Source organism: Zosterops lateralis, assembly GCF_965231275.1.
Source record: "Zosterops lateralis genome assembly, chromosome: 5".
NCBI lineage: Eukaryota > Metazoa > Chordata > Aves > Passeriformes > Zosteropidae > Zosterops > Zosterops lateralis.
Window position 1 is genome coordinate 26030865 of NC_139766.1, and position 24089 is coordinate 26054953.

General features: G+C 37.5%; 1 protein-coding gene across 1 annotated transcript in view; it reads right to left on the bottom strand.

Annotated features, from left to right (window-relative positions):
- The window catches only part of CORIN (corin, serine peptidase), a gene marked incomplete at its 5' end in the record, with an annotated part of 112373 nt that overhangs the window by 80544 nt on the left and 7740 nt on the right, over positions 1-24089 (bottom strand). Inside the window, 2 exons of the mRNA XM_083861509.1 lie at positions 6744-7193; positions 12710-12854. Coding sequence (XP_083717635.1) covers positions 6744-7193; positions 12710-12854 — 595 coding nt within the window. The remainder of the gene's footprint in view (positions 1-6743; positions 7194-12709; positions 12855-24089) is intronic.

Below are 24089 nucleotides of genomic sequence, written 5' to 3' on the forward strand. Positions count from 1 at the left end.
ACCCAATTTGGTGCTCCAAGTGAGATTGCTGCCAGCAGGCTGTGATCCATGACTTCATCTGAGTCTTGGAAACACCCAAGGAAAAGGATCCCACAGCCACCGTAGGCAATGGTTTCTGCATTACCTGTGCAGTGAAAAAGGTTTTCCTAATTTCTAGTATGAAGTTCTTCTATTTTATTTCACTGGAGAGTACAGTTTTTTAAACTATTAGTCATAATAAAGGTGTGAAATACAAATTTTTGTATGGATTAACAGCTAAATTAATTTTTAGCTGTATCAAAATCCCATCTCTACAGTGATTTCAAACTATGGCACCCATTATGTTCTTGAATTTCACATGATTGTGAAAGATGACAGTGACTGCAAATCACTTAGTTGTATCAACACTCTGACCTTCCAGTATTTCAACAAGGGTTTATAACTTACCATTTTATATTAATGATGACTCTGTACCCACCCCTGGCTGCACTCCATGTGTTATAATCCGTAACAGACTGTGCAGAAGCACAAAACAGATAAACTTTAATCAATCATAAAATCACTTATTGCTACCAGATGTAAGGTGTACCTTTGGAAACAAAGTGATCAATCGCAATATAAAACAGAAAAAGACATATTAACATCATCTTTTTTGTTGAAATAGCCACACAAATACTTTTTAAATAGTTTCAGACAAGCTGATAGGTCTGAAACAAAAGTCAGTGCCTGCAACTCTTAAACAATTGTTCCCATCCTTGAAAGTTTCACTAAGTATCTGATGTCTTGCTTAGCCTCTTGGCCAATTCACGGTTCAATCTCACAACAAACATCTGTTTAAAACACAAGCAACAAAGCGTAAAAACCAACGATGAATGCATAACAGGCATAAAGCTGAAAGTCTTCCATTCTTTCCAGTTTTAATGGGACACATATTCACAACTCCAGAAGCATCATTTAAATTAGAACAAAGCTGACTTTATTTCCAAAGTTGAGCAGAAGTGGGAATCTCTCACTCTAAAGGAAACCACACCACTGAAAGGCCAAAGAGCAAAGATACATGGAACTTCAAGGAGGGTGCATTAGTTATTCACAGTACTCACTGCAGTATTAATCCTAACAAATATTTGAAGTCTATTAGATATCTTACACAGAACATTGCTTCATCAGACTGAATTTGAAGAGATGAACTACAAACAGAAGGACTGCAATAATGAGCCATGAATTTATTAAAGAGAATTCAAATCACAAGCTTAGCTAGAGGTAAATGTTAACATCATTACAATTTTCACAAGCATTGGAAGTTTTTGGCAAATTTGCAATTACCTGGCAGCAGTAACACACCAGGTGATAAAAACAAGCAAGCTTTTTTTCCCTTATAAACATAAATGGTAATGAAAAATTGCCCTACATAGTGACTAATGGCTTTTAAGACTCTTTTGGATTTCAGCTAATATATTTTACATGTCAGAAACTTCATGGTTTCCTTTCCAAGCTATGCCCATAAGAAACAATGATGGTAAAAGTGATGAAAACCAAGTTCTTCATAATAAATTTATTGATAATCCACGTGTTTCTCTTCTAACTTACTAATTTTGCCCTGTGAAATGCAAATACAATCTTAAATTTCTTCTACAGAAGAAAAGCAGAATGGCTCCAGTGATTATTTTGACTAGTGAAAAAAATGCAATTTTAAATGAGAACTGTATTGCCAAAATTTTAAGGCAGCTTTTTTTCACTGTCTTTAACAGAAAATGTAGGTGTAAGTGAGGTAATGAAACAGACTGTACTGCTGGAAGAGAAAACACTCTCAAGCATGGACTCAAGCACCAACAAAATTAATAGTTACTATACCAGTCTATTCATGCTTGCATTTGCATGGTAAAGATACATCTGAGTGGCTAAATTCCTGGCCTGATATTTAGGACACTGCTTATGTTCTTCTGTGCCAATCTGAAAAACCAAAATCATTTTCCCTTCAAGAGAAGATAATGTTTGAACAACATCTTGAATTCATTTTTTATTTTTGAGGACAAGAATACCTTAAAAATCTACCATGGGTCCAGTGCTGCAATTACTCCTTACACAACTGAGCCTACTCCAACTTGTATAAGTAATTAAACACAAACTGAGATAAAAGACAAAATTATTTATTAGATCACTGCTGGAAATACTGGCATTTAGAGAGACTCGAGCTCATGGACTGACTTGGGATGCACTTACCAAACACCTTCACTTCAGAAAAAAAAAAAAAAAAAAAAAAAAAAAAAAAAAAAAAAGTCTTTAATGTGAGCAGCACAAAGCAGAGATAGAGAAACACGGAATTTCTTGTTTCTGCACCACTTGCGACACACTGCATCCAGCTATCCCCACAGTGGTTTGCATACTGCTCTTTTCCACCAAATAGTCAGACCCTCTCTATAGTAGTAGTGCCAGAACACAAAATTCTGTGTAGTAGAATCCTAGTAGTGGCAGAACCCTAAATACATATTAAGAAATGCTGGGTAGCGACAAAGAGATTTATTTCATGTATAAATTGAACACAGTAAAGTGATAATAGAATAAGGATAATATCTAGGCTGAGTGGAGGATGGCAAAGAAACTAAGGGGCTCAGTTTCAAAGATGCGCTACAAAGGTTAAAAGACCCAAGGTTCCTCTGCGCTTGAAGAGAGTAGAAGATGCAAGCAAGCAAACACAAACCCTGCGCTTTTTGAAACTCTCATACATTGATTCGCTTTTATCAGAACACTTATCCGCTTCATTCTTTAAAGCAGTCGTTTAGGGTTCGGGGAGCGTTCACCCTCCACACGGGCAAGTGACCGTGTTTCCTTCCCCGGGAGCGCCCGCGCCCTGCTCCTGCCCCTCTCCGGCCCCTCTCCAGGCCCCACTTCTGCCCCTCTCCGGCCCCGCTCCAGGCCCTACTTCTGCCCCTCTCCGGCCCCGCTCCAGTTCCTACTTCTGCCCCGCTCCAGGCTCAGTTCCCGCCCCTCTCCTGCCCCGCTACGGTCCCGCTGCGGCCGCGATCGCGGCGCCCTCTGGCGGCGGCACGGGGGCAGGAGCGCGGCCGGGCCCGGGGCAGCCCCTCACGGCCCCTCACGGCCTGCGAGGCCGCGGGGCACGGCTGAAGATGAAGCTTGGCCATGCCACTTTTCACGTTAGGATTTGGACACTGGTGTAGTTCTCAGCTGAAACTGTTTTTGCGAAATGGCAAGGCGTTACTAGACTGTCTGCTAGAGCAGATCTTTGGGAAAGCATATTAAAAAAAAAAAAAAAAAAAAAAAGTACATTAAATATACATATGCAAATACACCAGTGAATGGAACAAACAAAATCAGATACTAATACTCCTGTCCCAGTGTATATTCCAGTCATCTACAGGATGTTTTGCTAGGAAGAACATCAGCCCTCACTCGCTCGCTCTCCTTCCTGTCTCCCCAAACCATCCGTATTACAAAACACAGAGTCTGCTTCATTTGAATCAAATCTTCCACTTTACTGCCTAAGAGCAGTCTGATTTTATTTCAAAGAGAAAAAAATACCAATAAAATTGTATTAATATTTCCTTGGGAAACCAAGGAATTATGTATTCTTTACAATAGTTATTATGTGGTTTTTTTTCTGTTAAGCATTGATTGACAGGTGAACAGAATATTACTGCATATACTTCTTAATTCCACGAATAAACACTACTGAACCTATCGATTCCCCTAAGACTCCCATCCTGATGTTTTTGCCATCAGAAAACTTTACAGTGAGCTATCCTCATGACTAAGGACCATGGCCCATGCCTCCAGAAAACATTTAGATATGAAATCACTCAGACTCAAATCCCTCAACAGGAAGAACGTATTCCTTCAGTGCCTTTGCAACAGAGGGGTAACACAGGGTACATTTAACTCAGAAGTTGACCTTTGGCAGGGACCAGCATTATATATTCAAGAAAAATTTTAATACTATTGGGCAAATATAAGGAACAACCACATAGGACTATGACAGCAACTTCTGGCAACATAAAATCTTGAACCCTCTAAAGTCAGAAGTTGCCAAATGGACTATTGTTTCTACAAGCCCCAACAGATCAAACCCTCACAAAGTTCTCTCCAAGAATTTCCATACTTTCTGGTTTTCCCATCATCCTGTGGCAGCAAGTTCCATGAGGTCTCCTTTTTTCTTTAGCTTACTGCCTTATACACAAAAAAAAAAAAAAAAAAAAAAAAAAAAAAAAAAAAAAAAAAAAAAGTAACTCCTCATATAATGAAAAACACTAAGTAACTTCTTTTTCTCCTAGACATTCTCCTAGACATTCAAAATGGTTTGAAATATCCAGATGTTTTCCAGAAGGAAAAGAGTGTCTTCCTTCTATTTAGTGCCTCCCCAAATCTGAGTCTTTCCATGTCTCTACTAGTCTGGGTGCCTGCTGTTTGCCTTTTCCAATTCTATTGTTATCTTTCTGAAGTTACACACTGATATAGCAAGGTATTTTGTCCATTTTGTTCTTTGTAGACTTCATGATGAGGGCTCTCATGAAGATGGAATGCTAACTGCAGCAAACCATCAGGTCCTTATTTTGGTAGCAAGACTAGCTGAAAGCCCAGCATGGTATTTGATAGAGTTTGCATTGTCTCCCACTCTCCAGCATTTTTTCGTATCTATTGGCGCAGTCATTTAAACATTTTATCGGTCACTTTCTCCACTATGAAACTTTTATGTGATTCCCAGCTATTCATTTTAGGCAGCTAAATCTTTATTAGCAGAAATGTTACTAGTTGACTTTTCTGTTTTCCCTGATCAGAAAACACTGTATTTCTGTAAGACTCCATCAGCAGCCTTCTTCACTCTGGAGCCTAGCCATTCATTCTTACTTTTCCTTCTGTCTTTTAACGAATGCATAGTTTGTGAGAAGAGTGTCTGTAAGGCTTCTCAGTGAAGACTCTTGTTAACATTTTGAAAAGCCAAGTATGTTGTGTTAACCAGCATTTTCGCTGTCTCCTTCAAAGAACTTTCTAATAGATATGTGAGGCATTGCTTCCCCTCATAAAATGGAAATAAACTACTTCATTTCTTTATTGTATCATTCATTCCTATTTACCCACTAATCTATTCTTTGCTAGAATTTCTGCCAAAGAACTTCCTTCTGCTTCAAGGCCTTCTTAAATAATTGATATCATATGTGTCAAATTTCATTCCCCTCCAGTTAGTAACTCAGCAACGTCTTACTTGTGTTAGTTTCAAGTGTTGACTGAATACCATATGATCACAATATTTATTATTTCTCTTATTAATGTATTTTATTGAAGCTGTGGTCCACCTGTGAAGCAAATCCAGCACTAAGAATACTAGCATGAGACCAAAAACTTAACAGCGACATGAATGCCAGTCCAAATGTGTTCACAGAATTCTGTCTGGTTGGCTTTGAACTGGCACTCTCTATGTCATATGACACATCATTTATCTTTTACTGTACTGCATAGAATAATCATGAAGTCCAAGATATGCATGCTTACTAAATCAAGAGAAATGCATTCACCTCCCCACATCTGAACCAGATGAAACTTGTACTGATGGATGATCTGCTAGTGTGCATTGATGATGAGGAACACCAGCCTCACACTTCATTTGGAGGTAAATTTCCTTTATGAGATACACTTAAAAGGCTCATACCTCTGTTTTACATGGGTTCAAAAGTGATCATGTCAATTCACGGGAGGACGAATGAATGCTCATCAGGACTCACTGCAGATCACCAGAATCTGTTACCACATAGTGCTCAAGTGTCTCAGCATGCCAGCCCTGGTTTATTCTTCTTCAGGCATGTGTTAATGTTCACAGATGGATTCAGACACCAAGCAAGAGAGAAATAATTTGATCTACTACCACCAATCTGATGTGGTCTTTAAGTTTTACTTGTGCCAAAAAAGTCATTTTTACTCCAACAGAATATTCCAGTTTCACTGTTCCAAAACTCGTATCTCCCAGTTATATCTCACTGTCCTCCACATCAGAATACATAAGAATCTCTGTGAACATCAGAACATGTTCTGTGTTACCTGAGGGTTCTCCCCATGAAGCAGCTTAGTGGAAAACAAGAGATCAAAGAGACTAAAGACAAGGATAAGGAGGTAATTTGCAAAGGTCAGGACAAGAAAGGAAGTGAATAGCAGACAGTGCTATTCTTCTGGATATATATATATATATATATATATATTTAAATCTACAGACAGAATTAAGACAATGTCCCCATTAATACTCCATACAAAAACTGCTTCCAATTAGAGAATTTATCCATTAAGACAGAAAAAATTGTAACTGCAATTGCATCCCAAGATTAGAGATGTTCTTACCACATACATAGTTTTAAAGAAACACAGAACATACAATCTACAGACTTAATAAGTGCAGTAACTCATTTCCAGCCTTGGTAAGCCTGATTTTCACCTAACCCTAACCCTATCAACTGAAAATCAGTTGATTTTCACCAACTGAAGAATGTATTGTAAGTTTTCATACTGAGAGAATTTACTGCATCTTCCTTAACAGGTTGAACAAATGTTCTGAGAAGAAACCAGTTGCCTGCAACATGGAATGTACACAACAAAATAAATTATAATTTATAAATATTAATTATATTTAATTATATTTAATTAATAAATTAATTTTAAAGGGACACATTCCTTAGACCTCACAGAAGCACATTGGGGAGCATGCCAATAGTATGCTCTGCGGTTTTTGGGTCAGAACTATGGAACGAAGTAAAACATAAACTTACTTTTTTTCTGATCCATTTTTTGTGACACAGATGGTTGGGTAGGACTTAATACTGGCAGAGTGGTCATCCTCTCTGTGTTGTTAAAAGAAGCATCTGTAGACCACAATGTCACCTCTTCTGCAGTGGCAAACAGCCGCGTGTTGTCTTCAGAGCCTGCTGCCAAAGCAGTGTCAGAGGCAGGCTGATGGCTGAGTACTGTGGCTTGAGTTGGGGTACCAAAGGAATTTTCCTGGAAAGACTCTCTAAATGTATTTGAGTTCTTCATTTGGCCAATGTGGGATAAAGGCGTGGTGGTCCAGGAAGAGGGCTGTGTGCTGAGATCCACTGTGGGGTCAGTCTTGGAACTATTTTCAACCATACTTGGCAAAAGATCATGAGACATTTCAAAGTCACCATTAACTGTGAGGCCCTCACTTCCATTTGAATAAAAGCATGTTTTTTCTAACACTCCTGCAATAAAGGGAAAAAAACACCAAAATTACCATCACCTGGAAGAGTAAGTGTTACAAATTTGTTTTGGAAAGTTAATAATAAATACACAGATGACACAGATTTAGAAAGTATTTTCATTTCAAAATTAAAATTAAAGACAGCTAAATTTAAGAATTCTATCTAGCAACAAAATAACAGTAGCACATAAAATATGGTTTCTGTAGGATAAATAGAGAAACAAATGCTTCCAAGACCTTAAAATATTTTAATAGTATTTATAGTATGTCACTGAATACTTACATGTTTAAAACTACAGAGTGCAATTTCAAGTAGCTCCAACATGCATTCATTCTATCATTGTGTTAACAAGACAGACAATGCTTTTTTTTCTCCTTTTAAATTGCTCTTGTTTTCATAGTACCACCGTCTTCAAAAACTCAATTCTGAAGCTTTAAGGGAACCAATACATTTTTAATATATTCCATATTCACTAAATTGTGAAATGGGAAGAGGTACTGTTTTCTCTATAGAAGATTATGTAATTTAACTACACTGCTAAATAATTTCATTTTGGTTATTGCATTTACCAAAATGGCAGGTTGGACCATCACTCTCAGCAAGGCCTTGTTCACCCTCCACTACCCCAGGCTCTGTCCCTAGACAAACCCACCCCCCCTCTGCCAACTCCAGGCACCACACAGAGCCCAAGAGCGCATTCCCATTACTGAATTCCTCTTCTCACTTCTCCATGCACTCTGCTGCTAGAATAAATCAGTTAACTGGTCTGAAATTCAAGGACTGGGCAGGTGGAAATGTTTATTAATCACAGCTACAAGTAACTGAAAATGCCAGGAGACTCCAACTGAAGTGACTTTGTGTTGGAAAGCTTTATAGGTAAGTGAGAAAAAAGAACTGGAATAGCTGAGAAGGGGCAATGTCAGCATTTCCTTTTTTATTGAGTAACCTTTAACTACAGCAAATGCAAACAGCAAGAAAAACTGGTGGAATTTCTGAAATATAATGAGTTGCAATGAAAAAGTTACCATTTGAGATTTACCATATCCTCATTTATCCAGGCTGGATTGTTTGGGCTCCAGTGTCACTAACTGCAAGTAAATCTTTATGTCTAACTTCTACTGGACAAACCCAGGGGAACTTTAGATAAATGTTAAGGTTTCTGGTTGTCCACCAGCAGATGTTCATTTATCATTGGGGTTTGGAGGAATTTACTGTGTGTATTTTACAGAAGCAACTAAAAACCTTCCACCTGCAAATTATTTAAGCACTTTTTGTTTGTTTCTTTGAGTCCTCTGGTCAAACCAAACGGAAAGTGTGTTTCCACAAATAGGGACTAGTATTAACATGATTTGCTAAAGTCTGAGGAAGAGTGAGTGAGTGGTTGTGCTCAGACATTGTGTTCACTTAAATGTGGCTTTATTTAGATGTCAGATATTTGTGTTCAAACAAAGCACTGAATCTCTAGAATTCAGAAGCCTACTTTCTTTCAAGTTTCAAACTTAACTAGGTTTGGTTTGGGGTCTTTTTGCAGTTTTGAAAAAGTTAAAATAAGCTTTTTTACCTCCTTTGGGAAAGTGCATAGTATTTTTCCATCATTCAAGAATAGCTTAAGGCATTTTTTTCATATTCTCTCTCCTCTTCCCTAGACTCATCTCTTCCACTCAGCATAAAAATAGAAAAAGGCTGTAAAATGTTGCTCCCAAAGAGCTACTAATACTGATTTAAAATCAAAGTTAAAATGATTAGCTATTTATATATCCCTCTGCAGAAGAGGAGGCAATACATTACAAGACAGGTAAACTCTTGAAAGATGTTTGAAAACCCACTTTGGTGGTATACAGTGGTCAAATAAATACTGTGAAGCAAAATATTGAGGCTACCCACTGGATTCTATCATCTTCTCACACAGATTTATTTCATTCTTTTTCTGGAACAACAAATAATAACTATGTCTATCACTGCCATGAGGTCATTTACTTCTTTCACTGAGATCCACAAATACTTGTTTGCTTCTTCAACCCATCTTTCCAACAACAGCATTTTTTGTTCTATTTTTACAGTTTGCTAGTGATAACAACTCCTCCTAACAGGGACCACACAATGAACCTCTTTGACACAAAAGGACTTCCTAATTTTATCATTTCCACTGACAATGCGCAGAAGAAGAATCAAAATTCTTTTTAACATTTTCTCCTTCCAAAGTAACATCAGCCTGGCTCAAGTACATATGCCTTTGAGGGAGGCAGGCATGGGCCTCTGACATTCTCCACTTGCTAGCTCTCTAGATGACAATTCTATTTCCACTCTCTAAAGAATTTTAGGTCACCTTCCTGAGTCACCTCTTTCTTCTCCCACATTTTCCTCCTATCCTCTCCTTTTACCAATGCACCATAGAGAATTTAGGCACTTTATTCTAGGCTGCAGAATTCACTCTCTGTGCTGGGCTCCCACTTGATTTAATTTTTAACCTTTCCCCCCATCAGTCCCCTAAAACTACTATTGTATATCTTAAATCCTAAATTAAGCCTACTGGATATGTTTTTATAGCATCTATATTTAAATTTCAAAATCAGTTCTTTCTTCATCTCTTCAGTGAAGAGAAATTAATTACTCTCTATCAATGTTTACTAACAGACATGCAACACATACAGAACATGCATTTTATTCAGTTATACAGGCACACTACATCCAACTATTCTTCAGATGAGTTCATACAGAGCTGTAGATAGTAAATCATAAGCCCGATAGTTCATTAGTTGAGAAATAGATGTAACCATTTTCAATTTGTGCCTCCACCTACAGCTGGGCATGTCCAGATGACAGAAGCCTACAGTATGCTGGCCTTCACTGTGCTTGGTACAAAATAGAGTTACTGGGACCAGGCTCATTCATTTTGAAGCAATGTTTTCCAGCAGTTTTAATCATCATTTCCAGTTGCTGTTCACTTTAGGGAATTCACGTTTTGCTTAAATATGGACAGTTTTTTAAAAATGGACAGTGTACTTAAAAAGGGACAGTTAAGAGATCTAATAAACAGTCACACTGTTCAAGCTAGTAAATTGAGATTCTGTCAGTTTAAACTGTGGAAGATTTCTAGCTGTTCAGAGCAGGAAATCTCAAAAAGACCAAGTCTTTAAAAGCTAACAAAACAGAGCAAAGCAGCCTAACAAAGTATGGGTAATGGATGAGGCAGTTGCAAAGAAAATAAAGCACTGCTTAACTACTACAACTGGCCAGCACATATGATCTGAGATTTCTCCTACAGGATCTGTACCCATGACTCTAGAGAAATGGGCACATTACTGATACTATGAAGGACCCATAGTATACCAAACAATTGCAGTAATTCTTTCTTTCTTTCTTTCTTTCTTTCTTTCTTTCTTTCTTTCTTTCTTTCTTTCTTTCTTCCTTTCTTCCTTTCTTCCTTTCTTCCTTTCTTCCTTTCTTCCTTTCTTCCTTTCTTCCTTTCTTCCTTTCTTCCTTTCTTCCTTTCTTCCTTTCTTCCTTCCTTTCTTCCTTCCTTCCTTCCTTTCTTCCTTTCTTCCTTTCTTCCTTTCTTCCTTTCTTCCTTTCTTTCCTTTCTTTCCTTTCTTTCCTTTCTTTCCTTTCTTTCCTTTCTTTCTTTTCTTTCTTTTCTTTCCTTCCCGCTTTCCTTCTCTCTCTCTCTCTCTCTCTCTTCCTGCCATTAAGTATTTTTTATTAGCTAGTCAGTACTATCAACTTATTTCTTACACTGTAAGACTTCACATCAATATTACAATTCAGTTATGAACAACCTGAAATTAATATGATGTACTATTTTGGATATAGTGTATTCTTAGTTACTATAATAGACTATATTCCAGTACACACACTTTAAATGTCCACAGCACTAGTTCATCTAATTCTGATCATCCAACATATTTGCTTCTCTAGGCTATCAATGCATAGAAAATGAAAGCTGCTGAGAAGAATAGTAAATTATAAAACGTTAATTCAAAAGCTGCTTCTGAAGGGACCTTTGCCAGTCTGATGTGGGTTATAACACCAAGCCTTATTCTTTACCCTACAGTAACTACATTGACTTAAGAGGAAATAGTCACGGTTTTTCCTGTGTAAGTAGTATCAGAACAGGCTCCATTTCCCAGAGGATTTCATACATTTTAATGACAGGTCGATACACGCCTGAGGAAGAGACTGAGTAGAGCTGAGGTAAACACACTTGCTTTTTTTATCTGTTTTCTCACCAAAGAATTAAAATCTAGGGCAGAGGATATGAAAGATACAAATGGAATGCTAAACATAAGGAAAGCAAATTTAACAGCCTCATATTTCCTAATTGCAAGACTTCCTTGATCTTAATCCATTTCAGATTTTTCTTAGCTCAGAGATACAACCCAAGACTTACCTGTCAATCATAACGTTCACTAGCTTTGTGGGGTTTTTTAGTTCCTTAACTTAAACTAAATGAAAAGAACAGGCCTGCAATGTCGTGTTGCATATCCTTCACAGACTGAATGGAGAAAACAGATTTAAATTGTCCTGATTTTGACAGTGCTTTTGAGACATGTTTAGTTTCTTCCTATGCTTGCTAACTGACTGTTTGATGTGTATTGAAATTAGAGCTTTTAAAATAGGAAAATAGATTTAGATCTGTGTATCTGGATACTGGATACATTACCCCACTTATTTCAGATGTGCTTCTGAAGTACCTAAGGAAGTTCAATTAGAGAAAATATTATTACAAACAAAAGAAAAAGGAAGAAACCTAAAAGAATTTAGCACTAAAACCAATTTTTTAAAAACTTTTTTTTCCTGAAAAAATAATGCTTTAATCTAGTATTACTGTCTTCTTTATTTTGTACTTGAAGCAATTTAATAATATGTCAGCTTCTCTAAAAGTAACAAAGGGAAGACTTTTTAAAAAATTTATGGTAATAAATTAGCACTTTTTAATAATGAAAAACATACACACAAAATTACTTAACAGACTAAGACATTATGAAACGTTATGTACCTTGAGCCAGTTTCCACAAAACGTATTTGGTGTTCTGCATTGATAGATTTTCCTTAGTTAAACAGCAATATTTTGTATGCTGTTCAGAAAGATTTGTGGCTACTTATAAATTAAATTTCACCTGAAAATAAGAATCAAGTTTCATATGAATGTATCACATAAGCAGATAAATATTCCTTTCCACTGATAGAGACCTAAAAATGTAACAGAAGTACCTTTTGTACTTGTAAAATGGTTGCTGGAAACTATCGACATGTTCAAGACAATATGTTCCTCAAAAATCTACCTTGAGAAAATCAGAAAAGGTTGCCTCATCAATACTTTAAATGTTTTCAGGATACAAATCTAAATAGCAGATTTATTTTTCTGCAACAAACCAGGTAATCACTAGCTAGATTAGTTTTTTAGGTAGGTGTGCTAAGATATATGTCTTATGTCCACAGTTACATTAGCAGCTGAGATTATGGTCTTAGTTTTTGTCTCTTTAATTAAAAGTGTCTCCTTAATTAAAAGTACTCACCTACAAAAGTAAGCAGAATCACCAGCAAAAGGATAAGGGCACAGATGCATGGAATCAGTATCAGGAGCAAAAGTCGAAGGAACTTGGCAGAAGCCAGTTTCTGAGAGCAACCATCCCCCATATTATCCTCATCTGTTCCTAAGACCTGAAAAACAGAAATGCAATTTTATCATGCTGGTGACCATCAGTAACTCCTATGCTTTCAATAGCAGTCCTCCCTCTCTATTACACAGCTACATGATTTAAATATATGCTGTAAATGGCTAATAGATTCTTAATGACAAGTTTTATGTAAATCTTCTTTCTGGTGGACAGTCTAGTGCAATCCATGTAATTTTTTTAAACTTTATTCAATATCCACAGACTTACAGTTTCATTGAAATGTCTAAACATTTCTGATGAACTGGATGTTGTATAGGCATTTCATTTGAAAAAGATGTAGAAGACATAATAAACTTACTTTGTAATTAAAAAATAATCCATTGTTAACATTATTATTATTCAAGAGCTCCATGTTCTTGTTTATTTTATTAAAGAATCAAGATACTATTATAATCTTTGTTTTAAGTGACAGTAGAAGACTTATTATGCAAAGTAATGATGTCTAATTTTTTTAAGTACTTTATAAAATTACAACTTTACAGAACATTCTGTAGAGTTTGCAAGTCACATTTTCTGTTCTATGAGTGGAATACAAAAGAGTAGAGAAAAACAATTTTCTGAATTCAATTGAGCTGCACAAAGTACAAAAATTCAAACCCTTGCAAAAGCCTAAACATGCATTTTATATTTTTTAAATTTAACTACATTAATACTATGATCTCATATATTGGAGAAATGTCATACTTTCTAAACAGAAGCAAAAACAAAATTTCAAATTAATATTTAATAGCAAGATTGAAACTGTCATGAAGTCAATGCCCCTTTATTTGAAATTGACCAAAAAAAAAAAAATCTTCCCATGTGATAACATGAAACTGGATGATAGGTTTATTCATTCCAAGCAGTGGAATGAATCCTTCCCAAAGGATGACTAATAGTTTATCCTCTTTGTCAGGAAGATCAATCACATCGAAGTTGGTTGTGTCAGGACACAAGAGTAAAGGCATCCATTACCCTGGCAGCCTCTCCCCGAAGAACCTCAAGAGACTGAATTCTACAACATAAATAATATTAGTCTTGTAAATGCCAGTCTCTGTGGGTTATCCCTTTGCTGGCTGTGCTGAACGTGCCTTTCTGTGAAGAGCAGGTCATCAGACTGACTGGCACAAACCAAAGCTGAACTATTTCTTAAGGAATTGCTGCAAAGAGACTGGATTTATATCACCCCCCCAACCTCACTGCCCATTTACTGCCTTGAATGAGAAGACTGTAGGCATAGAAAATGCAGAATAGTTTTCCATCATTCTGCAATATCTCTTGTTCCAGCATGGCACAAAGACTATTTGGAAGGCAATTTTCCTTGCTGATAATAGAATTATCAACTATTCCTGAAACCCCTGGTTACTAGACACTACAGACCCTTGACAGACAGCAGAAGCTAAGAAACTGCATTTGTGAAGTTGTGTGTATCTTTTCTGACACTGCTAAGCATCAGGTCATCTGACCACTTTGAGACTCATCTAGTGCAGTGTCTGTCCCATTTGACTTCTCTTCCTACTTCCACTGTTCAAAGTAAAGACATTAACATTGAAAATGTATATGGTACTGGTATGATGTGAGCTGCTGGTAGTATCTCACTTCCTCCTATTCCAGTGATCCAGTCTCAACACAGTCCTACTACTAGATTTATCTAGCAAGCAGGATGGCAAACTTAAAGAAGCTGGATTTATCTGAAAATATGAAACAGCCAGCTCAGGATGAGAATAAAGAGTGTCTGTTGAAACATCTGAGTGAGATGACAAGGTCTGAAATCTGATCCTAATTCCCCACAACATGAGAAATATAAATAATATTGGAGAGAGTTAATTGCTTGTCAGAATTTTTTTTTCTTAATCAGCAGCTTATTCAGAAGTTGTAAATGATTCAAACCAAGACTTCAGGATATCTCAGGTTAATTACTGCCCTTGTCCACAAGTGATATCTAAAACATTCAGTCACAGATAAAGTGATTTAGGTGAATATTAGGAATTTCAATCCATGTGACCATTTAGACAACACCTGCTTTTCTTCCTGCAGTCCACACTTGTCTACCTTTTCACATTCAAGTCTTCAGACTCTGCCTGATGTTTTGCTTCTGGTAATGCTGGAATCCAGCAGTTTTGGCTGCTGTGCTCATAGCAGGCTTCCCTGAATTCCACAACCTGGCTTTGCACAGTATGAGGCCCCTTTGTGAGTTCTGAGTACAGGGGAAAAAGGAATAACACAACTCTGTTACGAACACAGATCTTCCAAAACACTGCAGCAATTACTTCTGAAAGCACAGACAACGGTGCAGTAGATGCAATGCTCCCACAGGAAATAGGGCGATTCAGTTCAATACCCTCTTTCGCCTGAAGCAGTTAAAAAAATTAGATTTACAACTCAGCAGACTATCACAACCACATGAACACAAACTCCTCTTGAATCAGAGCATGCCATGCCTTGAAATAATGATGTTCTGTAAAAAAGAACCTTTTTTTAGGTTCTTCTGGGCCAGACAACAAGGAGCAGGACCGTCACTACACAGGCCCAGTGATCAAGGCACTCAGGAACTGATTCTTATTTTCTTCCAGACAAATTTTATATCCAGCTTATTTTCCTAAGGAAATACTCCCAACCAAGACACACTTCTTGCAAGTCCCAAGCAGAAATGTCCAACTCTACCCAGTGTAATACAAAGGAAATTCTGACCCACGACTCCAGAGTTTGTCTTAGGAGTAAAAACTTAGCAAGAACAAAATTTTGTTGTCAAATATTTGAAAAAATGTTAAGAAATAGTATCCATCATCACTTTTTGACTCTTTTTGTGAGGAGGGGGTGACATTGAATATTCTGGAGACACATGAGGTCTTAATAATCTCAAGCACAATGTTCAACTGAGAGCAGTTACCACCCTTGTAGTGCATATGCCTTAAACTAGTAGAAACATTAAATGTGTGCCAATTAAAACAGTGAGCTTCTGGTGATCCTCTGTTTCTGTGAGAAATGTTTTCTAAAGTCTACTGGCATTGTGAATACTACTTACTTTATATAAATGTTCAATACTAAATGAGAACATCAAACATTTTCTTTCTTGTCCACTCCTGAAAGCAGTAAGTATCAATCTTTGTATTGACAACTCACTACCACAGATTTTAAAATGGGCTGCTGAATCTAAATTTGCTTTCAGTGACTGCTCAAGAAAAGAATGCTGTATTGTTAAAGACATGCTTCTCTAAGCACCATGAAATGCTTGTTCTGTAGAACAACAAAGTAAATATTTAGGCATCAAATTTTAGGCAACTAAACAGCATGTTGTACTTTTCTCTTCTGTACAGGAAAAGACCCTGGGAAAAACAATACACCTGTTTAAATCATCATCAGTGACAATGCAAGCATAAAGTTAATTTTTCCAGTTTCCCAGCTTTACCATTTTTCATCACTTGAACATCTACCTTAGTTTTCTCTGTCAATTTCTCTGATGAATATGAACTAAAACTAGAGATAGTGCCACTGGTTCCTGTATCAACAATGAGAATTTAATCGTGTCCTATAGATAAACATGAATGCATTACACCTACTGTTTGTAGGTTCCCTGATAGTATTTCTTTTTCTCTTGCCACCGAACATTGCATAAACTTCAGATGTGCCCTGTTCTCTCAGTTCTAATAAATAATGGAATAGAAGAACAAATAATAGACTAAAGACAGAAATAATGGAATCTTCAGATAAAAATGGGCCTATGGAAGGAAACAGGGGTGTCAGATGCTTATTCCTCAGCTCACTTCAAGCTTCTAGGTGAGTGGCTGAGAGAAGAAACTAGTCTCCCTCAACTCTCTCTGTAGTTAATAGTTTCTCTGACTCATTCTCTAAGTCTGTAAGACTGAGGTATCTGTTAGATACATATTTATCTCCCTTTCCAAGGGAAGGACAAGAAGACTTAAAAGCAGAATCCTTGCAGGCTCACTGAAAGAAATCAAGCCTAAATGCTAAAGATTTCACCATAAAATAGATTTAGCCAAAAATCTGTAACACTGGATTAAAACATATTCTCAGTATTTCAAGAACACTGACTGGTGTGAGTTCTCTTCCTACCACTGTTGTTAGAAAACCCAATCTAAGAAATATTTTTCTGAATTAAATACTATGTGCACTATAGTTAGGAAATACTAGTGTTTGTTTTTTAAGGCAAAAAGTCATTTGCTTTTAATATAAACAGGTTTTGTATCTAACAAGAATATAGACAGAAGAGAGGATGCCTAAAAAATCAGATAATTTCTTCTGACAGTTAAATTTCGTCCCTAACGAAATTACATTAACCATTGCTTATCTGAGTGGCATTCTTTCATAACTGCAATAAAGGAAATAGACTAAAAAGAAATTCTGAGCTAATTTCAGTGCAGATTTTTTTTTAAATCTAAGTTTATCTAGGATTGCTGGGTCAGACTACTCAGTTTATTTTCTGGAACCACAGAGACAGGAAAAAAGTAAGATGGAAGAGTGTGTAGTCCCATCTGACTACAACAAGACTAAAAATTCATTGGACCGAAATTCACAGCTTATTTTCTGCGAGACGTGGAAAGAATCTGATCTCATGGCTGTCATTTCAATAACATGCCTGTCATATTAAAGTAGAGAAATGACAGATTACATTAAGATTTATGGGTGAAAAGCCTATGGTAGCATGCAATTTTCCTTTTAGATACTAAAAGTATCTAACTTACTAGTCTATAAAACAGCCTGAATCATGGTATAAGCACTCGACAAAAATATCTCCTGCTGTTGTCACCACAGAACTAACAGATGTTCTCCCAATAAAGACGTATCATTAGGGATAATTGCCTACTGTCAGTATCTTCTGTGCTTGATAGGTCTCTACATAGAAATGTAGAAGTCACCTCATAGATCAGAAGCATTAATATATCTTGAGCTAGCTATACACCTAAGCATTATTTAGTTTGTAATGGAAAGAAGTGGAAGGAATAACTACCATGAAATGCAGAAAGAACATCAGGGGGCAGAAAACAGATGACCTCACAATGCCATTTTCCTCAGAAGTCCTCATAATGCCATTGAGGAATCTGCTATCCAGCCAAGCAATAAATATGTAAGAGTATGAAAACTATCTGCAGCTCCTTCTGTATCCTTGATATTGTTCTTCTTCTAATGTTGAAGCAGTGCTCAGTTGTCAGCTCTGGTGATTTCATCTGTTCTTATGATGTTGGTCCTAAATCTCTAGATAATGCACTGACATGACCATACCAGCCATTATAGTTTTCCCTTTGCCATTAAAGGAAAATGGTTCCCACTTGTTATGGCTACAGAGCAAAAACTGAGCATGTAAAGTGTCAATGTTTAAGCACAAAACACCATATATATATATATATATATATATATATATATATAAGAATTTAACCATACTCATTCTTACAGCCTTTTCTGATCAACTCATAACATTCAAAGTCCCGGTAATGAGTTACAGAAGCTGAAAATGGCCTACATTTTTTTTCAGCTCTGTCCTGTTTACATTAGGAGTCAGCAATGCACCTCTATTTGACAACTTTATTGTCAAAAAATATAACAACATACTTAAATAGTCATTGTAACATGTAGAAATATGATAAATCCTATGATAAATCCTAAGAAGGTACAAAGTCACGCGTTAAAACACAAACAGGCAAAAAGTTGCCTAAGATGGCATTTTCAGTGTTACAGGAATTAGAGAGCCAAACTGAAATGGGCCCTGAAGACTGAATGTTATGGCAGCATAAGAAACTGGATACTAAGCAGCTTTCATCTGCAAATACAAGCAGTATCCAAACTCTAGTATACATAAATTGAAGAACAGTAGTGTCACAGTTATTCTAAAAGAAATACTGCCATTTAGAGGGGAAAAAAACAAAAAACAAAAAACAAAAAAACAAAAAACAAAAAAAAAAAAAAAAAAAAAAAAAAAAAAAAAAAAAACACAAAACAAAACAAAAAACAAAAAAAAAAAAAACCCACACTTAACTTCTCATGCAGGAAAGCAGCAAAAACCCCCCAAAGGCCTTTTCATACAGAAGGCAGGAAAAAACCCAAATGACCCTTTTCATACACCAAGTCAGCAAACATGAAAAGCATGTTATTATCACAAGTTGTTATTTGCCAATGAAATGCACTATTTTCCTGACAGTTCAAGTTCATTGTAATCTTGTAACTTCTCCCAGGGAATTCCATATCCTCAGAGAAATTACAAATTGCTAACATAATTCCTTGGAAGTTCATTCTGACAATTAGACCTCCTTTCTGTTCCATGAAATTAATAAATTCAAAATACGCAGTATCCCACTAAGGAAGATGTCATATAAAGCTGGGCATATCTTTCCAAAAGAAATATTTAGTTGGTGCTAGATACCATGTACACCCAGATTCTTTTGGTTGAAGCATAAACCTGAAACACATTTAATCTTCCTGATGTACATTCACATTTAAAGTAAGTAAAGTGTAACTGTATCAGTGATATTTCCTCTGTGTTGAAGGAGATGCAAGGTCAAATAACATGACATTTTGCCTTTCACACGACCATAGAGATCCACTTCAGTTCAGAAGACTTTTCAAGCTGTTTTTAATCCCATTTGAGATACAATGTTGCAAAATCAAATCTGGGCATCACCAGAAGTCAGTCACCAATTCAGATTTACAAATGTTTATGTGATATTCTTTCCTTCCTTTCTGTTGCACAAATTTGGAGTTCTTGACTCCTGACAATTTCAGCAGTTTTGTGAGCCATTGAAACAATTTTGGATCTGAAGAGGTATGCAGGAGAAGCTCAGAAGGGACAAGGTGACATCCAGGTGTGTGTCTCCATGTTCAGTGACAACATTGCTCTTATGCTGCTCCAGCTTCAGTTTCAGTGAGCCAGCAGAAAGTTTGCTGAGACCAAATCCAAAGGCATACCTGTGGTGTTCCACTCATCTGTGTGTGGGAAACCCTTCCCAGCCGCCTGCCAAGCCAGATCTCCTTTGGTGTGTGCCTGCTGTGTTCTCCAGCGTGGCTGCAGATACCTCCTGCATCACCCACTCTCACTCTGCATTTCTAGCTGAGGACAACCAGTTATCAGAACCACCAGTATGCACTTCCAAATCTGCTTTTACCTGAGATGACAGATAAATGTTGTGCTGGTGGTGGTGGTGCCAGCACCTAAGTTACTATATTTACAATTAAGAGATCCTGCTTCTGGTGCAACTTCTCATCCATAATTCATTCTTCCCTTTCTGAAGGCTTTGAGGGAGGTGGAAATAAGTTGGTCACTCAGACACAGGCACTGCAGCCAGGTGATTTGGATTTCTGAGTTTATTCTCATTTCATCTAGTTCTTTAGAGAAAGAATACACTGTTCCATCCTGGCAATGTAGTGGACTACAAAGGCACTTTGCAAAAACATTTATTTGATATCAAAATAAACATAAACAAATAATTTAATAATTGGTCTCCCTGAAAATGTTTTCTTTAGAAATCAGAAAGTTATTGACAAGCAAACTATTGACCTTGATTCTTCATTACAGGTACTCTATGCTTAACATCTCATGCAAAAGATGGAAGTGGAAAAGAAAGGATCTTCCTGGATTCCATGTGTGATGCCAATCACTGTTCTCCATCTCATTATAAATAAGAATTGGACACACCATTAGCCAACACATACAGTCAGTACAAATCAGTCTTAAAAATTTTAATTCAAAAACAGGGGAAAAGGATATATATCGTTACTAGAGGACAGTAGCATGACTCTTAAATACCAATATGTGGGAATCCCTCCATTTTTAAAAAGAAGTGGTGCTGAATAATGATTCTCTTTTGCCATAAATGTTAATTGTTTACATATTTACTTATATATTGTACATATTTACAATTACTTATCATTTTGCTGATGTAAACTTACAACTACTGTGAGGATACTTCTCACATTTACAATGGTATTTTGATGAATTCTCAAGAATGTTCAGATTAGGAAATAGTACAGCTGATGGCAAACTTACTACAATTCTAAGTTCTCTCTTTTTTGTTGCTCACAGCTGGTGGCAAAGATGTATGATGTTGCCATGCTTCATAAGATGAATAAGATTCAGTAAACATATGGAAGATAGCAAAGATTTTTTTAAAAACTGAAGTGTGTATGAAAGGCATTAATTTTAATGATTAGACTATGGTTAGCATTATCTGATATTTCTCAGTGCCAGAACACAAACATCCATTCAGCCCAGTTCAGCAAGCAGTGAGAAATTGTTCTGGATAAAGTACTCTTTAACTAATGCAGAATTCCTGCTCTAGGGGTTATTAGCTTTCTTTAAGTTTCTACAGCTTGCAAAAATTACACACGAAAGTTTCCACAGTGCCGTGCTGTTTTTCTGAACACACAGAGAGACTATTCTAATGCTTTCCTGACTGCCCAGATGTTCATTGCATTGAGCTGAGCACGTTGAACAGTGATGGCAAGCCTCTGGCTACACACTGCTGAGAATCACAACCCAGCAAGCAGGGAGTAATGCAGTACCCTCTTCAGGTTCCTGCCTTGCTGGGAATTCAATGAGCAGATGTCTGCAGAAGAGCCATTAGCACCAGAAAGGCAAAATTGAAAACCATTAAAAAAAACTCACAGAAAAATCTTAGAGGCCTACTTTCTGACAATAAAAAAAAATTTTGGAAAAAATAACAAAAACATTTTGAGGGAGTGGAGGGATACCATTAGAAGAAAACCTCCTCTTGAAAGAATCTTTCAAGCTTGGAAAACTAGAAAGGGCAAAAAGAACTCCTGCCTGTCCTGTGGCTCACATTCTGTGTATCAGTCACCCACTGCCTGTGTAGAAATCCCATCAGAAGCCCCATCCCACACAAGGTAGTTAGAGCTCAAAACTGGACATACATTTTTTTCCTGTTAATGCCTCACCAGTAGACTTGACCCTCTGTGCCATGCCTATTGCTGATTATGCAATTGCTTAACCATTTAAAAATCAGAAGCTTTCAATTACATTAACTGGATGGTAAACTAGAATGCAAGCTAAAAAATTGCAGAAATCTTGTTAGAAGCATTTGTCTCTATCTTCCATGCATTTTTTATTATTTTTTTCATTAAAATGCATAATTATTCTTCAACTATAAACATCTGCTTAGAAGAAATTAAAATTTGGGATTTGAATGTATAATGTTTACTGACTTTTTTCTGAATTGTGAATAAAAAAAGATACTAACCCTTGGACCAAAGAAAAGGCCAACAGCAATATTAATCAAAGGAAAGGGCATGATTTAGTGTCAAAGCAAAGCCTTATCTGTTCAGCATAGCTGGACTTTTTATTTGACCTCCTCCCAAGGATGAAAATGGGTTTACACAATGTCACAAAGGTCGATAACCTACTACCTAAAAAATTTAGAGGTGACTCCTTCATTTTTCAGTAGGATATCACTTTTTTCAGAAACATGTCATCTTTGAACATTTTTATTCAGTAAAAGAAAATAAAGAAAGAGATGGATATTTTTTGAACTACCAGGACATTGTGACAGAAATAACTGGAGAGGTGACTAGAGATTAAACCTATTCAATATTGCTGAACTTACACAAAAAATGAGCTGATACAGAAAATTCAAGATTAAGTGGGTTAACAAGGCACTTACATTGGTGTATATATTTGACTATGACTTTGATGTAATACTAAAGTTTTATGGATCACATAAAGATTTGTGGGTAAAAACATCCATCTAAGTCACTGAAACACTAACAATCTGATTAATTATTTTGTCAAATAAGAAACATTCTACTGTATTTATGGCTAGAAATATTCAATTTGTCATCCTTAGAACAGATGTCAGGTTTCCTTCCATTCACATTTTCTTTGGAAAACTCCAAGAGTCATAGAATAATCCTTACTATGATAAAGAAAAAGCAAATGGAAACCATCTGGATTCTGAAACCATCCAGGCTACCATCAACACTATTCCGTATCTCTCACTTTAAAGGAAAAAGGATTTGTAAACAACTTTTAAACACATTCAATCATGATTTCAGACTTCTTTTCAGACTTGTCCACATGCACTACAAATTATTTAAGCTAACAGGGCTTAAATGGCTGAGCAGGGACAAAATGAAGCTTAAGAAATGGCATTTACTACTTAATTCTTCTGTTAGACAGTTGCTGCATATCAAAAAATGTAAGGAAAAAAAAGTAAGAAAGATACTTACTCTACAGTTCCTAATATTCCTTCAGATATATTATCCATTTAGACAATATTTGCAGACGCACAGAACTAGCATCTTTCAAACAATAAAGTATCTCTCAGCAACATCTGTCCCTCAGTACTGTGTCATGGCAGAAATGCAGAGGTTGTTAAGGCCAAGTGGGCTCAGCTGATAAAAATAAAATTTAAAATGTTTATCCTATAATGTAACAGTAAAAAGCCACCTCAGTGGCACCTTTCCTCCCAGACCACCTTAAAAACAAAAGGAACCCGTTCCCTTCAAAGACGCCGGGCACCGCGCCCCCCCACCCCAGGTCGGAGACGGGGCGAGGGAGCCGCCCGCCTCAACGAGGCTCAGCACAAAGAGTTCCAGCCGCGGAGCCGCCGGCTCTGCCACCGACAGAGAGAAAAGAAAGAGCCGGCCGCCCCGTCTCCCCCCCGGTTCGCCGTGGAAAAGCCCCTCCCCAGCCCCGTCCGCGGCCGGGAGCCGGCGGGAGAAAACCCAAAGTCTGCGAAGCCTCCCGCCCTGGCCGTCCAGCCGCCATGCAGCCCGCCCGCAGTCAGCCGCCGCCAGTTCGGCGTGGAGAAACCCCGGCCGCGCTCCCCCGGTTCGGCGCGGAGAAGAGCCCCGGCCGCCCCGTCCGCCCGCAGCCGCCATGCGGTCAGCCGCCGTGGCCAGATGACACGTCCCCGAGCCGGCCGGACCGCTGCCCCGTTTCAAGAGAAAAAAAAAAACCCCACACCCGCCACGTTCCACCTCCCACCGCACAAGCCCCGGCCCAAACCCCCACAACGTTGCCGCCGCTGTGAAGCAGCGTGAGACCGAAACGCCATTGCTGCGGCAGGACCACCACGCGGCCGCAAAAGCTCCCACCGCCCGCCCCGGCTGATCCCGCATGCAAATTAAGGACTCCAAGAGGGTCTCGGGATAAAGTTTAACATCAAAAAAACCCTTATCAAATAAAAAACAAGTAAAATTAAAACGGATGAGAACTAATGCTCAGCCGTGTGGACCCTGGGGAATCAGAAGAGCTAATTTCTCCGGTTTTGCT